This window comes from Cervus canadensis, chromosome 26, assembly GCF_019320065.1.
Source record: "Cervus canadensis isolate Bull #8, Minnesota chromosome 26, ASM1932006v1, whole genome shotgun sequence".
Lineage (NCBI taxonomy): Eukaryota > Metazoa > Chordata > Mammalia > Artiodactyla > Cervidae > Cervus > Cervus canadensis.
This window is the reverse complement of record NC_057411.1, coordinates 39,910,503-39,933,787: the sequence shown is the minus strand read 5'-3', so window position 1 is coordinate 39,933,787 and position 23,285 is coordinate 39,910,503. Positions and strand designations below refer to the sequence as shown.

At 46.9% G+C, this 23,285-nt stretch overlaps 1 protein-coding gene across 3 annotated transcripts in view; it reads left to right on the top strand.

The window, feature by feature from the left end:
* Positions 1 to 21,543, top strand: part of STK32B (serine/threonine kinase 32B) — a 373,534-nt gene extending 351,991 nt beyond the window's left edge. For all 3 annotated transcript variants that reach the window (XM_043448462.1, XM_043448461.1, XM_043448463.1), the window contains one exon: positions 19,653 to 21,543. In XM_043448462.1, coding sequence (XP_043304397.1) covers positions 19,653 to 19,785 — 133 coding nt within the window. In that variant the 3' untranslated portion in view covers positions 19,786 to 21,543. The remainder of the gene's footprint in view (positions 1 to 19,652) is intronic.
* The last annotated feature ends 1,742 nt before the right edge of the window (positions 21,544 to 23,285 follow it).

Sequence of the window (23,285 nt, the reverse complement as noted above, 5' to 3'; positions counted from 1 at the left end):
TTGGGTTGATGGACTGGGCAGGGCCCAATTCCCAGTGGGCACTGGGGGAGGTGAAGGAAGCAGCAGCCTGTCCTTTGTCCTGGGCAGCTACAGCTCTAGGCTAGCAGACACACAAACACACACACACCAAGCCAGACAACATCACTCACTCATCAACATCACTCATCACTCAGACAGCCTCACCCACTGATCGTGTCCCTGGTCCCAGCAGGATGGGAAGAAACTTGGAGCAGACAAGGGCTAGGATTATAAGAGGTTTCAGAGCCCATTACATTTTCCTTGTGGTCCTGCCTGCTCTGAGGCTCATGGTCCCTTCCCCACCATAGACAGTAGTCCTGGGAACTTCTCCTCAAACCAGCTTGGGCTCTTTGGACCAGAGTGAGAATGAGCTCAGGCAGCCTTGCCTCGGGTCCTCCAGTGGTTTAGGCAGGTTTAGGCAGGGACTGTAGCATCCTCAGAGACTGCCTAGGAGGCAAATGGGAGCCTGTGAAAATGCAGAGGGGTGACAGACCCGAGTGGATAGCAGTCACACTGTATGTGTCACTGTGTGTCAGAAGATGCTTCAGTCTGGAATCTGAAGAACCCAAGTTGCTTCCCTTAAAAAGAAAATGAAGATGAGATACCCCTCCTTGCATTGTCAGGTTGCATCTGGCTGTTTTTAGCAGAAACCCAACTATATAGTGGCTTTGACCAATCAGATGTTCTTTCTCACGTGGAAAAGTGAATGTAGTAAGATCACCCGGCTATACTGAGGCCCTATGAGAGTTACGGTCGTGGATTTGAAGTGAGGCTGGCATCGTTAACAGGAGTTGGCAAAATACAGATGGAGGGTGGAAGTTGTCTTCCGGATGGGGGTGGTCAGGATGAGCATATGTGAAAGCGGGAGGCAGGGAAGATGGCCCGACAGGGGAGATGCGCGTGGGTTTGACCGAGGTTTCTGTTCTTTCATCCCTGCGTCTCTGCTCCCCAGTGGCCCTGAGTCTAATAGGCTACCTGTCAGGGCAGGTGTGCTGGGAGCAGCATCTTTCCTCCAGCCTCTCCCCATGAGGATGATGTCCTGTATCTTGCCAACCCCTCAATGTCAAACTGCATCCCTGCTCCATGATGTACCTGGGAAAGGACCCATGTTACATCCACCCATAACCACCCTGCTGCAATTTCTCTTCTGCTAAGGGGAAACAATGGAAACAGTGACAGACTTTATTTTGGAGGGCTCCAAAATCACTGCAGATGGTGACTGCAGCCATGAAATTAAAAGATGCTTGCTCCTTGGAAAAAAAGTTAAGACCAACATAGACAGCATATTAAAAAACAGAGACATACTTTTGCCAACAAAGGTCCATCTAGTCAAAGCTATGGTTTTTCCAGTAGTCATGTATGGATGTGAGAGTTGGACTATAAAGAAAGCTGAGCGCCAAAGAATTGATGCTTCTGAACTGTGGTGTTGGAGAAGACTCTTAAGAGTCCCTTGGACAGCAAAGAGATCCAACCGGTCCATCCTAAAGGAAATCAGTCCTGAATATTCATTGGAAGGACTAATGCTGAAGCTGAAACTCCAATATTTTGGCCACCCAATGCGAAGAACTGACTCATTTGAAAAGACCCTGATGCTGGGAAAGATTGAAGGCGGGAGGAGAAGGGGAAGACAGAGGATGAGATGGTTGGATGGCATCACCAACTCAATGGACATGAGTCTGAGTAGACTCTGGGAGTTGGCGATGGACAGGGAAGGCTGGCATGCTGCAGTCCATGGGGTCGCAAAGAGTCAGACACGACTGAGCGACTGAACTGAACTGAAAGTGCCTGTGAGAAGTCAGTTCACGAGGCATGATCTGCCCCAAAGCAAGGACTTCCGTTTTTATGATCAGTTCATTTCTTTCATTGCTGAATTGTTTTTCATCATATAAATAGTACACACATAGTTTATCCATTTTTTGTGTGTGGACATTTGGGATGTTTGTAGAATTTATCTATTAGGAATTAAGATAACATAGATATTTTGAACAATCCTCTTTGTAGATGCATTTTCATCACACTTGGAGAATAACATGATTCTGTAGACCTCTAGGAGCATGAGTGAAAGGGGTTTCCAGAAATCTCTTTTATATTAGGGAGATAAGCACTATGCATCCTGCACTCCTTTCTGCAATCCTGTTTGTGAAGCACCTGTTCTGCTGACACTGGAGAAGCTGGAAAATTAAGTACCTTCTTTCCAACATCTGCCACGTGGCCAGTGGGATGACGAGAGAGGACACTGAGACATGAGCCAAGCTTCCCTTCGTGCTCCACTGGGACCTCGCTGCCCCCTCCTTGCCTCCTCCAGCAGATCCTTCTCCTTTCGGTTTCTGCAGGCCTGCCATCGCCCGAAACACAGCTCCTCCTCCATGCGCGGTCATTACAGACCTTGGCTCCACAGTGGCTTGTGTGTCTGCACAGTTGCTTCAGTCATTTCCGACTCTGCGACCCCGTGGGTGTTAGCCCACCAGGCTCCTCTGTCCATGGGATTCTCCAGGCACGAATCTGGAGTGGGTTGCCATGCCCTCCTCCAGGGGATCTTCCCGACCCAGGGATCAAACCCGTGTCTCCAGTGTCTCCGGCACTGCAGGCGGATTCTTTACCGCTGAGCCACGGGGGAGGCCCTTGTCTCCGCAGAGGGCGCTGCAAAGATGAACTGGAAGGAAGTGCCATGGTCACAGGGGTCACAGGGGTCATCAGAATCTCCTGGGCTGGGAGTTGTTAGCGTTTAGAGTTGCTGCCTCTGTTAAACAGGATGAACTATGACCTCCCAAAAGATATGCTGACGTTCTAGCCACCAGGACCTCAAAATATGACCTTATTTCCAACCCTTGGAAATAGGGTTGTTGCAGATATAATTAGCTGAGATGAGATCGTACTGGAAGAGAGGACTCTTAATCCGAAATGCATGCATGCATGTTCAGCCCATCAGCTGCGCCCGACTCTTTGTGACTCCATGGACTGAAGCCCACCAGGCTCCTCTGTCCATGGGATTTCCCAGCCAAGAATACTGGAGTGGGTTGCCATTTCCTTCTCCAGGGGATCTTCCCGACTCAGGGATCGAACCTACATCTCCTGCATTGGCAAATGGATTCCTTACCACTGAGCCACCAAGGGAGCTCATTAATCCAATGTGAGTGGTGTCCTAATAAGAAGATAAGAGACACAGACACACGGAGAAGACCATGTGAAGATGGAGGCAGGGATTGGAGTGATGCATCTACAAACCAAGGGATGCGAAGGATGACCCACTGCCACCAGAAACCAGAGGGGCCCTGGTACAGGTTCTCCATCAACCCCTCCAGAAGGAGCTAACCCAGCTGACATCTTGACTTCAGACTTCTGGCCTCCAGACTGTGAGACAATACATTTCTGTTGTTATAAACTATCGAGGTTGGGGGGTACCATGTTACAGCCACCCTAGAAAACAAGTACAGCATCCTTCTGAATCCAAAGTAGGGAGAATGGGCCTGTGACTCTATATTTTACATGTCTTTCCAGTCACTCCTCAGGGTTTGAGAATTTCTATTGGAGATCCATGCACCTAAACCCTGCATCCTCCAGTTAGTTCTTGGCTGAGTCACAGGTGTTTGTGCACACTCACTTGTGTCCAACTCTTTGCCACGTCATAGACTGTAGCCCACCCGGCTCCTCTGTCCATGGAATTTTCCAGGCAAGAATACTGGAGTGGGTTGCCATTTCCTCCTCCAGGGGATCTTCCCCACCCAGAGATCAAACCCGAGTCTCCTGCCGTGGCAGGCGGATTCTTTACCACTGAGCCACCTGAGAAGCCGAAAAGAATCCCATCTAAAACTGTCCCCAAGGACAGAGGGAAAGAAAAATGCCCAGGGAACTGACACTGTATATTGAGACTGAAAAGTGAGACAGGCAGGCAGCTCCATAAAGCATGATTATGAAGTTTTTTGTGGGTAACTTACATACAACTTGGATCAGGCATATGGCAATCTGGAAGCATCCCTAGCTGCACTTCATACTTCCGAGGGACCATCCGGAGTTTTACAGTTAAGCTCAGTTATGGAGGGAAGTGCTCGAATACAGAAACTGCATTCCTAAGTCAAGACCCTATCTGATTCATGATGGGTGAGTGCCAAAAATATGTCAGCCAAGGTCCTTGTCCTTATCTGGAGACTAACAGAGCAAAGATGCTACTTGGACCAAATGATCATTGTGCTGTGGGCTAAATAGCTTCAGTCTTGTCCAACTCTGTGGACTGTAGGCTTCTCTGTTCCTGGGATTCTTCAGGCAAGAGTACTGGAGGGGCTTTCCATTTCTTCCTCCAGGGAATCTTCCCCACCCAAGGATCGAACCTGCGTCTCTTAGATCTTCTGCATTGGCAGGCGGGTTCTTTACTGGTAGCACCATCTGGGAAGCTAAACAATATCTATGATCATTAAACAATATCTATTCATTACAAAGGGGCTGTTCAGGTGGCGCAGTGGTAAAGAATCTGCCTGCCAATGCAGGAGATGCCCGAGACGAGGGTTTGATCCCTGGGTAGGGAAGATGATCCCCTGGAGGTGGAAATGGCAACCCATTCCAGTATTCTTGCCTGAAAAATTCTACAGACAGAGGAGCCTGGCGGACTACAGTCCATAGGGTCACAAAGAGTCGGACACAACTGAGCACACACACACACATTCATTAAAACTCCACTGACAGCAGAGAAGAGGTTTATTGCACAGCACAGTCCTAGGCAGTGTAATGGGAGGACAGAAGGAACTGAATGGGCCCAAGATGACGTCAGTGATGCATACACATGGCAGACCCTCCAGTCCTCTTCCTCCTTTGCCTTGAATCATTCATCTGCCACTTTGAGCCCTTGTCTGTTAAAGGATGCCACTGAAGACGCAAACACCCTCCACAGCTTCCTGCCTCTTGGATGGACCAGGTGTGCTTGCTCAACTAGCAGAAGCTCTTGGGCAGAGCAAAGGTTCCCCTGCATCATGGGACTACTGTCCTAGGCATGAAGGGGACAAGAGCCGGGCATCCACTGCATCAGCTCTCAAGGAAGATTCTCATTGGTCCTTTGACAGATGCGTCATAACCCTGGACTGGTACCTGGGGACACAGAAGTGGATGTAGCAGAACCCATGCCCTCAGGATGCTTGAAGCCTGAAGGGGACAGGCTGGGATACAGACTTGCTTGGACCACTGTGCAAATGTGGAGGAGATGCCCTAGGTCTGAATTCTCTGGACCTCACTTTCTAAACAGAGAGCAAAATTAAAATTAGCACTGCCTGATTTTCTGGAAACACAGTTATTAATGGATCATGGTCTCAGCTGGCAAAAGGCCACTGAGTGAGGTGGAGCATCTGGTTCCAGGGACTGGTCCAGGCTTCCAAGGACCTGGGCAGCTGAGCTTCCATTAGTTTGAGAAATGCACCATGGGGCTTGTCCTCCAATTTTAGCCAAAGATCAGAGCAGGGGTGATTTTTCTAAAAGGTCTTTTCAATAGCAGTTGACAAAGCTTTGCAGTATAAGAAGCCCCTGATGAGAAAGGAATTTTCTATCTGCTTCATCTTGTTAAGAACTTAAACATTTAAAGTCATACTAAAGCTACCTTTGGAGCCCTTGAAAACGTTACATTTTAATAATCAAATACTGCACATGCTATATTTAGTAATACTATTAATATGTATGTGATTTTATGGTTTTTAGATCATGTTTTAGATCATGTTTCCTTAATCCTCAGCTCTGTTGACATTTGATGACTCTTGACATCAATTCTTTGATGTGGGGACAGTTCTATATCTTGTAAGATATTTAGCAGAATCTGTGACCTTTTACTCATTAGATATCCATAGCACCTCCATAGCTATAACACCAAAAATGGCCCCAAACTTTACCTGGGAGGCAAATTGCCCCTGTTGAGAACCGTTACTCAAATCCTTACCCATCACATTTTCCTAAAGGTACTTCTCCTTCTCCTCCTCCTTCTTCTTCCTCCTGACCTCTTGCAGCTCTTAATTGTAACATGAAGGACCTGAAATTTAATCTTCCATCCACTGGATTCTGGGCTCTTTCTCCTACATATGCTTTCATCCAGTTGTCCAGCAGATGCTTATTCTGCATCCCCATTGGCTGGGGTACCGGGGATAGAGTGGGAGCCAGGTCCCTGTTCTCATGGGGCTCACTTTCTGGTAGAACAAGCTCTGTGAGATGAAGGAAGGGGTTACTTTCTACAGTGGTGTCTTTGAGGTTCTTCTCTCCAGTGTGTCCTGTATGGCCCTGACTTGAAGGGAGCTGATGTTATTAGGCTTCATTTTTATAGGACACTCACTGTATGACGTTTAGTCTGTACATCCATCCTGTGAGCCAGCTACTTTATTCCTCATTTCGCAGCTGGAGAAGGGCAGGCACAGAGCGGGTGGAGGGCACATGGCCAAGAGACAGCAGGGAGGGAGGGGAGTACCAGGAGGCAGTCTGGCTCTAGAACCCAAAGTGTTATAGAAGTGTTAGCCTCTCAGTCATGTCCTACTGTTTGTGACCCCATGGACTAGCCCACCAGGCTCCTCTGTCCGTGGAATTCTCCAGGCAAGAATCCTGGAGTGGGTAGCCATTGCCTTCTCCAGGGGATCTTCCCAACCGTGGAATCAAACCCAGGTCTCCTGCATTCCAGGCATATTCTTTACCATCTGACCAACCAAGGAAGCCCAAGCAGTAGATCAAAATGCAAACGGGCCCCTCACTGTGCACGGTCAGACGAGTGGCCACTAGCAGTGTAGACGCCATCTGTTGGTGAGCCTGGACATTGCAGGTCCAAGATGGTAGTACAATCACCCGGTCCTTTCTGACTCTGCGACCCGTCCCCATGGACTTGCAGCAGGCCAGACTTCCCTGTCTTTCACTATCTCCCGTAGTTTGTTCGAACTCATGTCCTTTGAGTCAATGATGCTATCCAACCATCTCATCCTCTGTCTCGTCCTTCTCCTGCCTTCAATCTTTCCCAGACCAGAGTCTTTTCCAGTGAGTCGACTCTTCGCATCAGGTGGCCCAGATGATACAAATTAATGTGAATCACGGTGTATTCAAAGTTTGCTGACTTCATCTGCCCATGTGGCCTCCTTGGAGGTTCCAAGCAAGTAGATAGGGACCCTCCATTGTGGCCTGGAGGCTCTGGGAGCTGGTGGCAAGGAGGTATGAGGACAACTCATCTCAGGCTTGGGAATGGAGTGGACATTGCAGGTCCTGGCCCTGCTGCTCTCGGCGGCCAGCCTGGTGGGGTTCCAGCTCCTCTGAGCCTCAGGCCCCATAAGTATGTCATCAAAGGCTGGGCTGTGTATCAGTGACTCCATGACTTGACCAAGGTCTGTGTCACTGACAGAAAACGTTGACATCCTTCTCAGCTCTTCAACAACCCACAGGGAAGGAGGGACAGAGTTATAGCCACTTTTCCCAGATTCTTCTATAAAATGAGGAAACCTTTCCACAGGCACCTTCCTTCTAACGTCCATGCTAGGAAGAGGCCGACTCTGAGAATCCAGCCTCTGAAATCAAGGCCAGTACATTGACATTCTCTGCAGTCTGCGATTCCAAATATGGTGCAAACTTCGATTTTACAGGAGCAGGTGAAAGGGAACAGCAGCTGACAGTCGAGAGCACCTGCTGTGTGTCCAGCCTCAGGGTGGGGACGGGGACCCGCAGCCACTTTCTCGCCCAGTTCTCGTCTCAGGTCTATCCGTAGATGTCTTCCTGCCTGTCTCACGGTCAGGGAAACTGATAAAAGCGTAACTGCAGTGATGTGTCTGAGGGAGAGTGGAGAGAGGGGCCAGGCGACTGAGTTAGTGAAGGCTAGGCTTTTTGGGAATCCAGAAATGGGAAGCAAAGTGACACCTTTCCAAAGGACAAGAAAATGGCCAGGGAAAATCAACTCTGTGGCCTGGAACTGCGGGAGGAATTTCAGCCCCTGAGGAAAGTGACCGGAGGGAAACTCTAGTTCCATGAAAACTCAAAATCAAGAAATCACACAGGAATCAGGGCCCTCTGTCCTTTTCGCTGGGGTCTCAGTCAAAGGAAATTGCAGCTGGATAAAAAAGGGTAACTGATCCTGACATATCCATCTCAGCCACAGAAAATAAAACGCGGCAAGTTTTCAGTCAGCCAAAGGAGACACACAGACCCTGACAAATTGCCTCAACTGTATACAACCCTGTATCATGTTGCTCTAAAGTACATATGGTCATTGGTCTGCTCAGATTTAACTCATTTAAAGGCCCATCTTTATTTTTCCTTCAATCAGTTTTCTCTAGCCAAAAAGAGGTACCCTAATTTTTATATGAATATTTATAAGCCTTAATAAATCCTATGTGAAATAAGGCTATGTGTAATTTTGAAAGCTATAAATAGGATCCAGTGATCTGTTTTAGAGTAAATGTTGTTGTTGGAAGTGGTGGTCTAATTTTCTCCCTGGAATGGAGATCTCATTGCTAGCCAGTTAAGTGAAATAAGGTTACCATTTTTTAGAATATTAAAAGTCCATTACATGCCATGCACTGTGCTTGATGCTTTATACACATTTACATTTTATCTAAAATAAATCCTCACCACGACCTTGATTTGTAAGTATTGACATCTACAGAGGACTTCCTGGTGGCTCAGTGGTAAAGAATCTGCCTACATTGCAGGAGACACATGAGACTCAGGTTCGATCCCTGGGTCAGGAAGATCCCCTCGAGGAGGACATGGCAACCCACTCCAGTATTCTTGCCTGGAGAATCCCATGGACAGAGGAGCCTAGCGGGCTACAGTTCATGGGGTCACAAAGAGTCAGACACAACTGAAGTGACTTAGCACACACACATGACATCGACAGAGAAGGAGTCATTTGCCCGACTTTATCTGGAAGGCTGGGTGTAGGTATTAAATGAGGAGGTGTTGAGTAAGAATGAACTCAATGAATCTCAGTCCCTATCACTCAGAAACCTGGGGCTGCCATCCCTTCTATTTCCCCCAGAGCTCATCTGTTTGAGAAAGGGGTCCATATATATATATATGGAGAGAGGATGCTTAATAAGATAATCCCCTCCTTTCTGCTATATCACACCCAAGGTGCAGCTGACTCCATCCTCAGACTTCTTCAAATAGGTTTTGCTTGAGGCAATAGCAGATAAAATAGAATTTTAATGCTTCTGGCCAAAGGCTGTTATTGAATTTGCAAGATAAGTGTTGCATACAAGGTGATCTTCCCAATAAGTGATGAGGTTTGAAAGTAGAACAGCCAGTTATACTGAGCTTTTACTTAAGGAAGAGACATCTCATGGGGAGCTAAAAATGATGTTGTATCGGTCAGAGTTGCAGAGGAGACACTCTCCAAGGATAATTTATCTACAAAGGACCCTTTACAAAGGTGTGGCTATAAGGGCGTCATAGAGGCTTTTGCAGTAAGTGAACAGTGGCTTTGGGGAAGGCAAGGTGTTCCCACTGGGAGGTTGAAGAGATGAGAGGGAGGCCATCCAGAAGGCTCCCCCGATTGGAGCAGTGACCTTCCAAGGTTCCCAGCAGCCCCAGGGGCCAGCACAGGAAGAGGACTGGGGACTTGATGCCCAGACTTAATGCCCTTGCTCCTTCTCATTTCTGCCAGGGCTCCTGAGGGGTCAAACCCTGGAAGCCCAAAGAGCTTGGGAGCTTTTGATTCAATTCCTAGTCGGCCATGACTGAAGCGACTTAGCAGCAGCAGCAGCAGCTACAAGTCAGACTCCCAGGCTGGAGAGCAGGTGGAGAGTGGGGTGGGGTGAACCTGGGGGACAGTGGAAGGTGGTTAGTTCAGGGGGCTCTTAAGAATTGGAGGTATATGCCTAGAAAGAGAAAGATTAGAATCATCTGAATAATTCCAGAAAGTGCACCAAAGGCCAAGGGGGAGGAGCTATCAGGCCACAGATTTCTCAGTTGCAATTCTAAGTGAAGGAAAAGTTTCTAAGGATGTGAGCAGTTCCCAAGTGAAGTGGACTATCTGGGGAGGAGGGCAGTGGGGTTTGGGTTAAGACGGGCTGGCTCCGTGCAAGGGATGCTAGAGAAGGGATTCTTGCAGTGTGCAAACAATTAGACCAGGTGACTGTTTGCTTCTCTTCAATATCCATCTTCTATCCCCCAAAGACAACTGTTTTTCAAGTTGGTGCATGCCCTTCCAGAACTTTCCAGTAACTTTGACTCTTTGGTTCTTATTAACCGTAGACAGGCACTATACGTAATAGCTAAAAGCACAGCCTCTGGGATCAGACTGCCTGATTTTGAATCCTGATTCATGTTTGCTCTGTGACCTCGGACCTCATACTAGTGCCTTAGTTTCCTCATCTGTAAAGTGGTGAAAGTGAAAATTGCTCAGTTGTGTCCAACTCTTCGCGACCCCGCAACCTGTAACTTGCCAGGCTCCTCTGTCTGTGGAATCCTCCAGGCCACAATACTGGAGTAGGGGTAGCCGTTCCCTTCTCCAGGGTATCTTCCCAACCCAGGGATCAAACCCGGGTCTCCCACATTGTAGGCAGATTCTTTACTGTCTGAGCCAGCAGGGAAGGGTGTGTTAAAACCTACCCCATGTGAAAGACGGTTGTATGGACCAGTGAGTGAACAGATGTTAAGCCCTTAACACCCTCCCTACACGATCAGTCAGCACTGCCCAAATGTTTGCTAGTAATATTTATTATACACAAAATTACCAGGCCAATATAGTACTGTGTCAATTAAGTGCCATGTCAGACATCATTTTGCCTTAATTTTTAAACCAGCACTTACATATACACACAAAATAGCAACCTATCTCAACTCCCTTGGCCACAAGAGATAAAGCTCCAATTTGACTCCTGCAAACTGTCATCCACAAGGTCTGTGAGCTCACCAGTTCTGCCAGTGGTCATGAATTCTTGTCCAGCGAGGATACCCTGTTACTCCATTCGGTTGGGACTGGCTTCCTTTCCCCCTCAGTGTGTTGAGACAGAGCCTGCCAACCTGTGCAAACAGGTGGCTGATGAGCAGCGGAAACCTGGCTGGGCGTCTATTCCTGCATCCACCTGCCCAGCTTTCCAGCACACATTGTCTGGGCACCTGCCCCCGGCCGGCTGATGCAAGGTTACAGATGGCATGCTGTGGCCCTTTCCCAGAGGAGGGGAGACCAGCAACCAGGTTGGAGACCCGGTTCCAGGCACGAGTTCCATGCCCAGCCTTTCCTGGTTTGCAGACCCCTCTGGATCCCACTGCGACTTGTGCGACTGGATTTCCGCCACTCTATGTGCACCCCATTCCAGTACCCTGCACTTTTCTGTGTCTCCCTCCTTGACCCCCCAGAATGGAGCCATCTGTGGGGGCCTCTTTGCTGGGAGACATTCATCAGAACTACCACAGGAAGTTAAACTTGACTTACTGATCCTCAGTTTCTCCATCTGTGAAATGGGAGTATCCCCACACTGCAATCAATAACAAAGAAAGGTGGCGTAGTGGTAAAGAATCTGCCTGCCAATGCAGGAGGCAAAAAAAATGCAGATTCAATCCCCGGGTTGGGAAAATCCTTTGGAGGATGAAATGGCAACCCACTCCAGTATTCTTGCCTGGTGAATTCCATGGACAGAAAAGCGTGGTGGGCCACAGTCCATGGGATTGCAAAGAATCAGACACGACTGAGTACACATGCATCACACATCCACACTGCAATCGTCATCATAAAAACCCCTGCCCTTTATAAAGTGCCTGTTCCAGGCAGGTAGATACTATGCATTTGTTCACCTTCTTTAAAGAGGTGGTATTGTGGCTGTGTTACAGGTAAGGAACGAGAGGCTTCAGGAAGTTGGGTGAGTTCCCCCAGGTCCCTCAGCCACTCACAGCAAAGCTGGGATCCTGATTGAACTCTATATGATTCCAAAGACTGCATTCTCCCACCGCGCCACACGACCACTCCAAGATGCCACACAGTTCTGGACACATATAGCCAGTGAAGTGATATGAACAGGTGTGGCAGTACTTGAAGTGTTTTCCTTTTTGAAGCGCCCAGCACAAAGGAGAGCTGCTCACTCTGAACCAGGAAGCCAGGCCGCACCTAGGATTTGAGGCTGTAGATCAATGTTGGTATTAATCTGACTGCATCCTCGGGGTGTGAAAGAGCTTGGTTTGAAATTAGTTTGATTGCTAACCATTTTCTTCTCGTCCTATGCAGTGCTTTGCCTTTGAAAAATGCCTCCAGCCCATATTACGACGAATTTTAATGTGTCCTGTTCTCGTTAATCGAGGGTCTCCATCACAGAGCACTTCCTTCTGACAATTAATGCTTGAGTTTGGGACATTGAGAGTATTCACATTCATCACTCAGAATTCTGGTCACAAAACTGACAATTAATTTGATAAAGTTGGCTGAGAAAATTAAATGTTCCTGCCATTGCAGAGATAACTAGCCAATTTGCATCAGTAGACTTGGGCTACATCTACTAAGATATGTAAAATCCTTTTTCATTTCCTCCTGAAATATAGATAACTGGGCTCTGGGCTAGTCATGGAAGTGAGCTCTTGGGGCCAACCATATGGTTTTACATCATTGTCTTGGTTCCTGGGTTTCTATTTGAGCAAACTGAGCCTTTCTAATTTCTTCAGAGCATGGCAAAATCATTCCACGCTCTCCCCTCCCAGATCCAGATTGAAAGGCATGAGATTCAGTGGAAAGAGCAGGAGCCTTGGAGACAGGCAGACCTGGGTTTGAATCTAGTCTCCCAAAGTCATGTGACTAGTAAGTGGCAGACTCGGGGACAGAATGAGATAGGCTGGCTCTAAGCCCAGGCCCTGAATGCCAGGCCATACTGCCTCCTCTGGCAGAGACTTCATCACAGTGAACATTCACTGTTTGCTGTCTGTTCTGCTCCCAAGCCTCAACTGTGAGTCTGGCACATAGAGCCTGGCACACACATAGCTGGTGGAAAGAATGAGTGGAAGGATATGGGAGTAATAGGTAGATCAGATGATTGATCAGATGAATGGAAATATGGGAGTAGATGGATGAATGAATAGACAGAAGGGTGGTGGATGGATAGATGGCTGGATGGATAGAAGATGAACAGGTGATAGATGGGAGGTAGCTGTGTGGGTGGATGGGTAAATAGGGGGTCTCTGGGGGAATCAATGGATGGGGTAGATAGTGAATTGATGGACAGGTGAGTCTAGATACATGATGAGCTGATGGGTGGATGAAGAGATGTATTGATGAATGAATGGATAATGAATGGATGAGGTAGATAGATTTCTATATAGGAGGTGCATGGATGGGTAGGTGAATAAGTAAGTGGATGGGGGGACAGTTAGGTGAGTAGGAGTGGACACTAGGGGTGGAGTGGGACAGATAGTTGGACATATGGATGGATGGATGGGTGGAGTAGAACATATGGATAGGTGAAGAGAAAGTGGATGGGTAGATGGATGGTGAATTGTTGGTAGGTGGATGGGACTGTAGATTCAGAGGGAAGAAGGCAGGCTTTGGAGCCTCCCAGAACTAGATCAGAATCCAGTTCTGTAGGCCTGTAGGGGGATGGTGGGTGTCTAGAGAGGGTCTGTCCTTCTTGGTTCTGTCTCCACATCTCACACTGAGCCTAGTGGTATGTTGCAAGCAGCGTGACTCACATCTCATTTACTTGCTGTTCGAGGCCCCCAGCTCTCAGGTCATATTGTTCCACATACGACCCTCCATAGAAGTGGGGAGACTTGAAAGAGCCAGTTCTCTTTAAAACAGCTCTGTCCAAGAGGAGGAGCTGAAGTGGCTGAAACTACACAGCTCCAGAAAAGACTCTGATCCACCCTGGAATTTTTTTTTTTTAACTTTCTGTGCCTTGCTGCACTGGTGTCCTTTCATTTCAAATTTCCTCCCTCCCTCCAGCTACCCACATTCCACACCAATCCTTAAAGCCCAGCTCAAAAGCTGCCTCCTGCAAGAAGCCTTCCTTGATCTACACGATACTTCAGACTCCATCTCTCCCTTCCGGCGGCTCCCTCTTCCATACGCTCCATTCTTTATTATGCAGCTTTTGAAGCTTTATTTTGCATTATAATCAGAGAGTACAGAAGTCTAGAGATAGTAATGCTATCTATGCTATGTTTGGGTACTTGAAAGAAAATCTTAATTGCATTCATCTTTATCTTGCAATATACCTAGAGAATTATGCAACATTACAGATGTGAACCAAACAGTGATGTCCTACTTTGTAAGTAAAACAATTTCCTTTTCACTTCCATAGGTTTCTTAGTCATTTGAGTTTTCCCTATTTCTGATCTGATTTTCTCTCCAGAGATGCCTGAGAGAGTCTCTCTGGTTGAATGGGAGGGAATAAGAAAACAGGAGCAAGATTCTCAGACAATCCCAGCCTTGCAGAAGAAATCCAACCACCCCTTCCCTCCCCCTAGACTCTCCCCTCCCTGCCCACTGTGTCCTTTAGATCCCAGCTCTGTCCCCTTGGTCCTCACCCCTCCTCCACTAGGGTGATGTGTTTTATCCTGACTGCCTTTCCCAGTTGTCCCACCTGGAGGGTGCAAGCCTCAGAGGCAGATGGACTGCATACCTGGTCCTCGTTCCTGCAAGAAGACAAAGGACAGGAGGCGTTAGCCACCAAATTCCCTCTCTCATAAACCACTGTGTTGCTGCTGGTATTTCCTCATTGGCTGAAGGACTTGCTCAAATACTAGCATGGTTCCAAACACTAAGTGTCCCCACTACACACACACACATACACACACACACAGCATCCCCATAATACACACACACACACATACAATGTCCTCATCATACACACACACACAGCCAGCATCCCCATAATAAACACACACACACACACACACACACACACAGAGCATCCCCATCATACACACCACACACACACAGCATCCCCACCATACACACACACACACACACAAACTGTGATCCATCTGAGGCTGTGTGTGTGTTCATCTGAGAGTCATCCACAGTGCTCTGCACGTGAGAAGCACACACAGAAGTTTGTTGGGTGAAGCAACTCTTTCGTTTAAATCAAGCAGTAGTCCTGCACTCCGTCAGACAGAACATACTAATGTAAAAGTTACGTTCTGGCTGAAACCCGTGTCTTTCAGAATGAGGTATAACTCTAGTAATATGATTATTTCCAGCTCTGTACTAGATATTCCGTGTCCATCCTCTCTGATTCCCTTTAGCCTCCTGCCAAGTAAGTGATATAGTCCCCAGTGACAGATCAGGAAACTGAGGCTCAGAAGAAAGACAGCTTGGCCCCTTGACTCGAGTGGCTGGTGTTGAGACCCAGGGTTTGGGCTGAGCTCTTCCCTGGTCTAGACTTCTCTTTGCCTCCCTAAATGTCTCAGCTTCATGTTTTGGCCTAACCATCTACACGCCGTGACAGCTGTGGTTTAGGGCATGATCCTGAACTTGATGAGATCAGAAAGGGAAGGATGTTGACCTCCTCAGTCACGTGGAAGGCAGCCAGGTGGCCAGCTGTTAGGAAATGCAGTGTTCACATCCCTGCTCCCTCGAGGTAAATTGGTGCAGCCACTATTTTTAAGGAGGAGCCTTAAAAACTAAAAATAGAGTTGCCACATGATCTAGCAATCCCACTACTGGGTACATATCCAGAGAAAACCCCACACCCCAGTGTTCATAGCAGCACTATTTACAATAGCCAAGACACAAAAGCAACCTAAATGTCTATCAACAGATGAATGGATAAAGAAAATGTAGTGTATATACATACATACATATATATATATACACACACACACACACACACACACAATGGGATATTGCTCAACCATAAAAAAGAATGAAAATGCCATTTGCAGCAATATGGATGGACCTAGAGATTATCATGCTAAGGGAAGTAAGTTAAACAGAGAAAGACAAATATCATATGATATCACTTATATGTGAAATCTAAAATACGACACAGATGAATTTATTTACAAAATGGAAACAGACTCACATAGAAAATAAACTTATGGTTACCAAAGGGAGAAGGAAGGGAGGAGGGATAAATTAGGAGGCTGGGATTAGCAGATGTAAACTACTGTACATAAAATAGATAAATGACAAGGGCAGCTGTATTCAATGTCCTGTGATAAGCCACAATGGAAAAGAATATGAAAAAGAACATATAAATAGACAAGTAGAGATATATAACTGAGTCACTTTGCTGCACACCAGAAACTAACATGACGCAGATCAATTATACTTCAAGAAAAAAATTTTTTAAAGAATTAAACGCCCTCAACACTGTTTGTCATGGAGTATTTTGTAAGTCTGGGTGCTTATCTGTTCAGGTATTTCTTTGTGAGATAAATTCAGTTCAGTCACTCAGTCATGTCTCACCCTTTGAGACCCCATGGACTGCAGCACATCAGGCTTCCCTGTCCATTACCAGCTCCCAGAGCTTGCTCAAACTCATGTCCATCAAATTGGTGATGCCATCCAACCATCTCATCCTCTGTCTTCTCCTTCTCCTCCTGCCCTCAATCTTTTCCAACACCAGGGTCTTTTCTAGTGAGTCAGTTCTTCCCATCAGGTGACAAAGTATTGGAGTTTCAGCTTCAGCATCAGTCCTTCCAATGAATATTCAGGACTGATTTTCTTTACAATTGACTGATTGGATCTCCTTGCTGTCCAAGAGACTCTCAAGAGTCTTCTCCAACACCACAGTTCAAAAGCATCAATTCTTCGGTGCTCAGCTTTCTTTTTAGTCCAACTCTCCCATCCATACATGACTACTGGAAAAACCATAGCCTTAACTAGACAGACCTTTGTTGGCAAAGTAATGTCTCTGCTTTTTAGGATGCTGTCTAGGTTGATCATAGCTTTCCTTCCAAGGAGCAAGCGTCTTTTAACTTCATGCCTGCAGTCACCATCTGCAATCATTTTGGAGCCCCCAAAAACAAAGCCGCTCACTGTTTCCATTGTTTCCCCATCTATTTGCCATGAAGTGATGGGACCAGATGCCATGATCTTAGTTTTCTGAATGTGGAGCTTTAAGCCAACTTTTCACTCTCCTCTCTCCCTTTCATCAAGAGGCTCTTTAGTTCTTCTTTACTTTCTGCCATAAGAGTGGTGTCATCTGCATATCTGAGGTTATTGATATTTCTCTGGGCAATCTTGATTCCAGCTTGTGCTTCATCCAGCCTGGCATTTCACATGATGTACTCTGCATAGAAGCTAAATAATCAGGGTGACAATATACAGCCTTGACGTACTCCTCTACCAATTTGGAACCAGTTTGTTGTTCCATGTCCAGTTCTAACTGTTGCTTCTTGACCTGCATACAGATTTCACAGGAGGCAGGTCAGGTGGTCTGGTATTTCCATCTCTTTTAAGAATTTTCCACCGTTTGTGATGATCCACACAGTCAAAGTCTTTGGTGTAGTCAATAAAGCAGAAGTAGATGTTTTTCTGGAACTCTCTTACTTTTCCTGTGATCCAACAGATGTTGGCAATTTGATATCCAGCTCCTCTGCCTTTTCTAAATCCAGTTTGAACATCTAGAAGTTCATGGTTCAAGTACTGTTGAAGCCTGGCTTGGAGAATTTTGAGCATTATTTTGCTAGCGTGTGAGATGAGTACAATCGTGCGGTAGTTTGAACAATCTTTGGCATTGTCTTTCTTTGGGATTGGAATGAAAACTGACTGTTCTGCCCGTAGTCCGAGTCCCCGGTCGGGAAAGAAGACTCCTCGAAACAATGCAACTCGCAATAGGGGAATTTATTACTGACTCGAGCCAGGGCCTCCCGCCCTCACCAGGAGTGTGAGGACGAAAGGCCCTGAGCCCCAGTTCTCTTGGGTATTTATTAGGTCAAAATAAGCAGCAGGTAGTTGGCACAATCGGATTGGTTACACAGTGGGTAGTTGGCGGAAGCTGATTGGTTACACAGTTGCAAGGTAATTTTTGTTGGCCCTACGTGGGGCTTTCAGCTTTCCCCTGATAGGTTCCCTTTTCTCTGGCTAGGCATATGTTGATTGGCTGGCTCCAGGAGGCCTGATAATTATGTTACCCCAGGAAACCAGGCCTACTTCTAATCTAGGCTGCCTGCCATGGCGTTAGCCGTGACAGCCTCACACTGACCTTTTCCAGTCCTGTGGCCACTGTTGAGTTTTCCAAATTTGCTGGCATGTTGAGTGCAGCACTTTCACAGCATCATCTTAATAGGATTTGGAATAGCTCAACTGGAATTCCATCACCTCCACTAACTTTGTTGGTAGTGATGCTTCCTAAGGCCCACTTGACTTTGCACTCCAGAATGTCTGGCTCTGGGTGAGTGATCACACCATCGTGATTATCTGGATCATGAAGATCTTTTTTGTATAGTTCTTCTGTGTATTCTTACCACTTATTCATATCTTCCACTTCTGTTAGGTCCATACCATTTCTGTCCATTATTGTGCCCATCTTTGCATGAAATGTTCCCTTGGTATCTCTAATTTTCTTGAAGAGATCTCTAGTCTTTTCCATTCTATTGGTTTCCTCTATTTCTTTGCATTGATCACTGAGGAAGGCTTTCTTATCTCTCCTTACTGTTCTTTGGAGCTCTTCATTGAAATGGGTATATCTTTCCTTTTCTCCTTTGCCTTTAGCTTCTGTTCTTTTCTCAGCCATTTGTAAGGCCTCCTCAGACAACCATTTTGCCTTTTTGCTTTTCTTTTTCTTGGAGATGGTCTTGATCCCTGCCTCCTGTACAGTGTCATGAACCTCTGTCAATAGTTTTGAGACCCTCTGTCTATCAGATCTAATCTGATAATCTGATAATCTATCTTTTGTATCTGTTTGTCACTTCTACTATACAATTGTAAAGGATTTGGTTTAGGTCATACTTGAATGGTCTGGTGGTTTTCCCTACTTTCTTCAATTTAAGTCTGAATTTGGCAATAGGGAGTTCATGATCCAAGCCACAGTCAGCTCCCGGTCTTGTTTTTGCTGACTGTATAGAGCTGCTTCATCTTTGGCTGCAAAGAATATAATCAATCTGATTTCGGTATTGACCACCTGGTGATGTCCATGTGTAGAGCCTTCTTTTGTGTTGTTGGAAGAGAGTGTTTGCTATGACCAGTGCGTTCTCTTGGAAAAACTCTGTTAGCCTTTGCCTTGCTTCGTTTTGTACTCCAAGGCCAAATTTGCCTGTTACTCCAGGTGTCTCTTGACTTCCTACTTTTACATTCCAGTCCCCTATAATTATCTTTGTGAGATAATTTGATCAATATCCATCTCCCCGTCAGGTGGTAAACTTGATGAGGACAGAGACACTGACTGTTTTTCTGGCCAGGACTTCCTCTGCTCCTGGGCATGATGGCTGGTCCACCGGTGGGCATTCACTACTTATATATGCATGAATGATGTGTGAGGCTCACCTTCTACCTACTGTGTGAACTTGGAAATTACATACATGATCTCCTGTGGATTTCACAAGGAGCCACGAGGTAGGAATTATTATTTCCATTTTACAGATAAAGAAACTGAGGCTTTGGGGGTTGAGTAACTCATCAGAGCCACCTGAGCTGGGTGTGGACCCAGCCTGCGGGCTCCCAGACACAGCATTCTGCTCCTGCAAGTCTCCTTGGTCTCCCTGGTTCCCCTCTGTCCCTGGACATCCCCCCTCCGCATCGCTAACTGGGTCTGTGCTGTGCTTGTTTGCAGGCTGAGGAAGCAACAGGGTGGCCATCTCTCGGACACGGAAGGCCGAGCCGGGAGCCAGGCCCAGGGCAAGCTCCAGGACGGGTGTAACAACAACATTCTGGCCCATGCCTGTTCTCGTGGCTGCAGCAGCTAAGCCACCACCTGCGGCTTCCAGCGGGACTGCACACACCTCTGCCCTGCCCACCGAAAGCCCCTCTCTGTGCCGCGACGGTCCCCGTCTCACCCCAAATAACATCAGATGCAGAAAGCCCTGGGCTCAGAGCGGGGGAGCCTGGGTTCTGGTCCCAGCTGCCCAGCTCATTCCTGGCACATCTGTGGACAAGCCTTGCCCTTTCACTGCCTCAGTTTTCCACATCTGTCAAAGGGGTTACACAGCTCTATGCCCCACCTCTGATTACAAAGTTATCAGAAGAATCCAATTGGGTAGTGGACATGCAGAACCTTTGACATTTATGACATTATTTATACAGGTGAAATAGAACCCTAATATTTGGAGTGCACTCCCATCCCCTAAAGCAACTAGACATTCACAACTTTGCAATTCGGTCTACCCTGGGTCTTCAGAGCATACTTTTGAAAATGCAGCCCTTAATCGTCTGATGCATTTTCCCTGCCTATGGAAACACGATCCCCCAATCCTGGAGCAAAACCGGAAGTGTCCTCTTTTGCCTCCTCTGCCAGGCCAGTCTTTCTGACGTTCTAAGTTGGCCTGCCACTGTGCCCACCTTTAATTGCAGCAGGTCTCCACTCCCACCCCATCCCCAGTGCTGGGATGGCAGGAAGATGCCCTTTCAGAAGGTCAAGTCAATGACCATTGATCACCCTTAAAGAGTGTCAGCAGAGTTCCTCCCAAAACCCAGTCCCAGGGCAGAACTCTGAGTCTCTGTCTCCATGCAAGTTTCCTTTCCTGGAAGGGGTGACATCATCTCATCAGCACCATCTTAAAGAGGGTCTCCAATTGCCATCAAGGAGGCTGCTCCACACTGATAAACTAGGGAGCCCAGTTGGTTAGAAAGTTTACGCTAGGAGGATGGTGGGCTCACGCTAAGAGCAAACTACTTGATGATCTGTTCAGGGAGCACTTTGTTTTTGAATTGGGAGATGCTTTTAGCAACCAGGAATAAAGCTTAGACTTGGAATCAGGACTGTGATCAGAATCCAGCCCTGCTGTTTACTAACCGGAAGACCTCAGGCAATCACGTAATCACTTCAGTGTCAGTTTTCTTGTTTTAAATAGGGTTTAAAAAAACTAACCCCTGGGGTTGTTAAAAGGTTAATTAAGATCCTGTGTGGGACATACCCAAACTACTTTGTAGCAGTTTTTGGTCAACCTTATAATCAACATAATTTCAAGAAACTTTCCTGTTTCACTCATTGGGCAGGTCAGTTTTCTGTAGAAACAAGCCTGGTGTTTTAGATTCTTTGAACTCATCTTTCTGGAGTCTCTGATATTTGTGCATTCCTGTGAAAAGTTCAGCTGTGTTTTTATTTTTCATCCAACCTTCACTATTTACATCATAAATCTCTTAGATTTCTTAAGGGACATTTTCATATATCACTAGTTTATGTTTTTATTTGAAAAAAGGAAAGACATGATCATTGTTTTCCTCCTTCAAACCCAGGCTGTTTCTAGATGGTATTGTCCACGTGTCCACTTTTTTGTACACTTTTCATTCTTTGTTCCCTGTGGGCACCATCCTGTCCCCTGCAGGAAATAACCAGGCTGCTTCTCTTACTGTGACCGTGGCTAAACTGAGGGTGTCTCACTGGACTGAGTTCATGAATTAGGGGCAGGAGCTGGAAGTAGCCCGAGACACTGGATTTCCTGGCTCTGTTCAAGTCAGCCTTGTTCCTTGTTCAGAATAAACTATTTCTTGGAGATTCCTTCTTACAACTTTGTTCTTATTCATGGTTGGGTGAGATGGGCAATGTCCCCTAAGAGTCAAATTTAGTGAGGAACATAAGAAACTGGGGGCAGGGACATAGGGAGTATATCAAGTCAGTGACGTGTTTCCTTTGCCCACAGAATAAAACCAAGCTTGGCAATTTAAGGCTCAGTCCAACCCGGTCACAATTCACATTATCATCACCACCATCATCATTACCATCACCATCATCACTGCCACTAGAAGCACCACCATCACCATCATCATCACTGTCATCATCTCATCGTTATTTCACACACGCAAAGATACAACCTATTTAATAGAGGAAAATACAGAAAATTCTCCACCTAAAGAGAAACACTCTTAAAGTTTCCTCAAATTACCACTCAAACGCCGCTCAGTCGTGTCCGACTCTTTGCGACCCCGTGGACTGTAGCCTCCCAGGCTCCTCCGTCCATGGGATTCTCCAGACAAGAATACTGGAGTGGGTTGCCATTTCCTTCTCCAGGGGATCTTCCCGACCCACGGGTCGAGCCCAGGTCTCCCGCATTGCAGGCAGACGCTTTGACCTCTGAGCCACCAGGGAAGCCCTGACAGCACACACATGGGTGCAGATGAACAGTATCTGCTTTACTGTTACAGATTCCTTAACTTGCCACCTCCCTGCTTTTGCCGACTTGCCTCTGCTACCTGGGACCCCTTTCAGCCCCCATCTCGACATCGGCATTTCAAAATACGTGACTTTCATGGGCCAATTCCACCCCCTCCGTGATGCCTCCTGGGTCTCATGGCAGCCCTGACCCAAGTCAGATATCGTCTTCCCCACACACCCCCTCACACATTTTCTGTGACTTTCTTACAGCTCTGATTTTGCCAACTGCATGACAGGGTTACCTTCAACCATGACTCATCCTCTTTTTCCCCAAACCCCTAAGAGAGGTCAGGTTCTCTTGCCTACCTCCTCACACTTCCCACGTGCAGTCCTGAAAGCACCTATTTCACAGGAGGCAATCATTTATTGGGGCTCCCCAGGTGGACCAGTGGTAAAGAATCCACCTGCAAATGTAGGTAGAGCTGGGTTTGATCCCTGGGTCAGGAAGATCCCCTGGGGAAGGAAATGGCAACCCACTCCAGTATTCTTGTCTGGAGAATCCCATGGGCAGAGGAGCTGGTGGGCTACAGTCCAGGGGGTTGCAAAAGGGGAGGACACAAGTTAGCAACTAACCAACAACAGCTAATAAATTGGGGATGAATGAGATAAAAGCAAGTCCAACACAAACTCTCCAAGTGGGTGAAGCTTGCTTTTGGCAGCCACCTGACCCCACTGCCATCTCCCAGGCCTTTTTTTTTTTTCTCTCCCTGTCCCAGTGGTTTCCCAGAAGCTGCCTCTCCCTGACCCACCAGTGAAGTGCCCAGTCCCTCTCCCATCCCCTTTAGAGACATATCACCTGAGTTTCAAGTTTCAGATGAATTTTCCCTCCTCCCTCATCCAAACCCCCATTCCCAGAGTGCAGAGCCCCAGGCCAGTTGTCAGGAAAGCAATCTGATAAAAGAAATATGTGCCCAAGAACTTGCATGAGGAGTCACCTGATGATTTGAGATTTAGGCACAGAGGGACAGACAAGCTGTAAACTGGTAACACTGACAGGGCTTTTCTATCTCCGTTGAAATGTATTTCAGTCTTCTCGTGCCAATAAGTAAAAATTACTCACATTTATAGTAAAAGTAATGGGCTTCCCTCATAGCT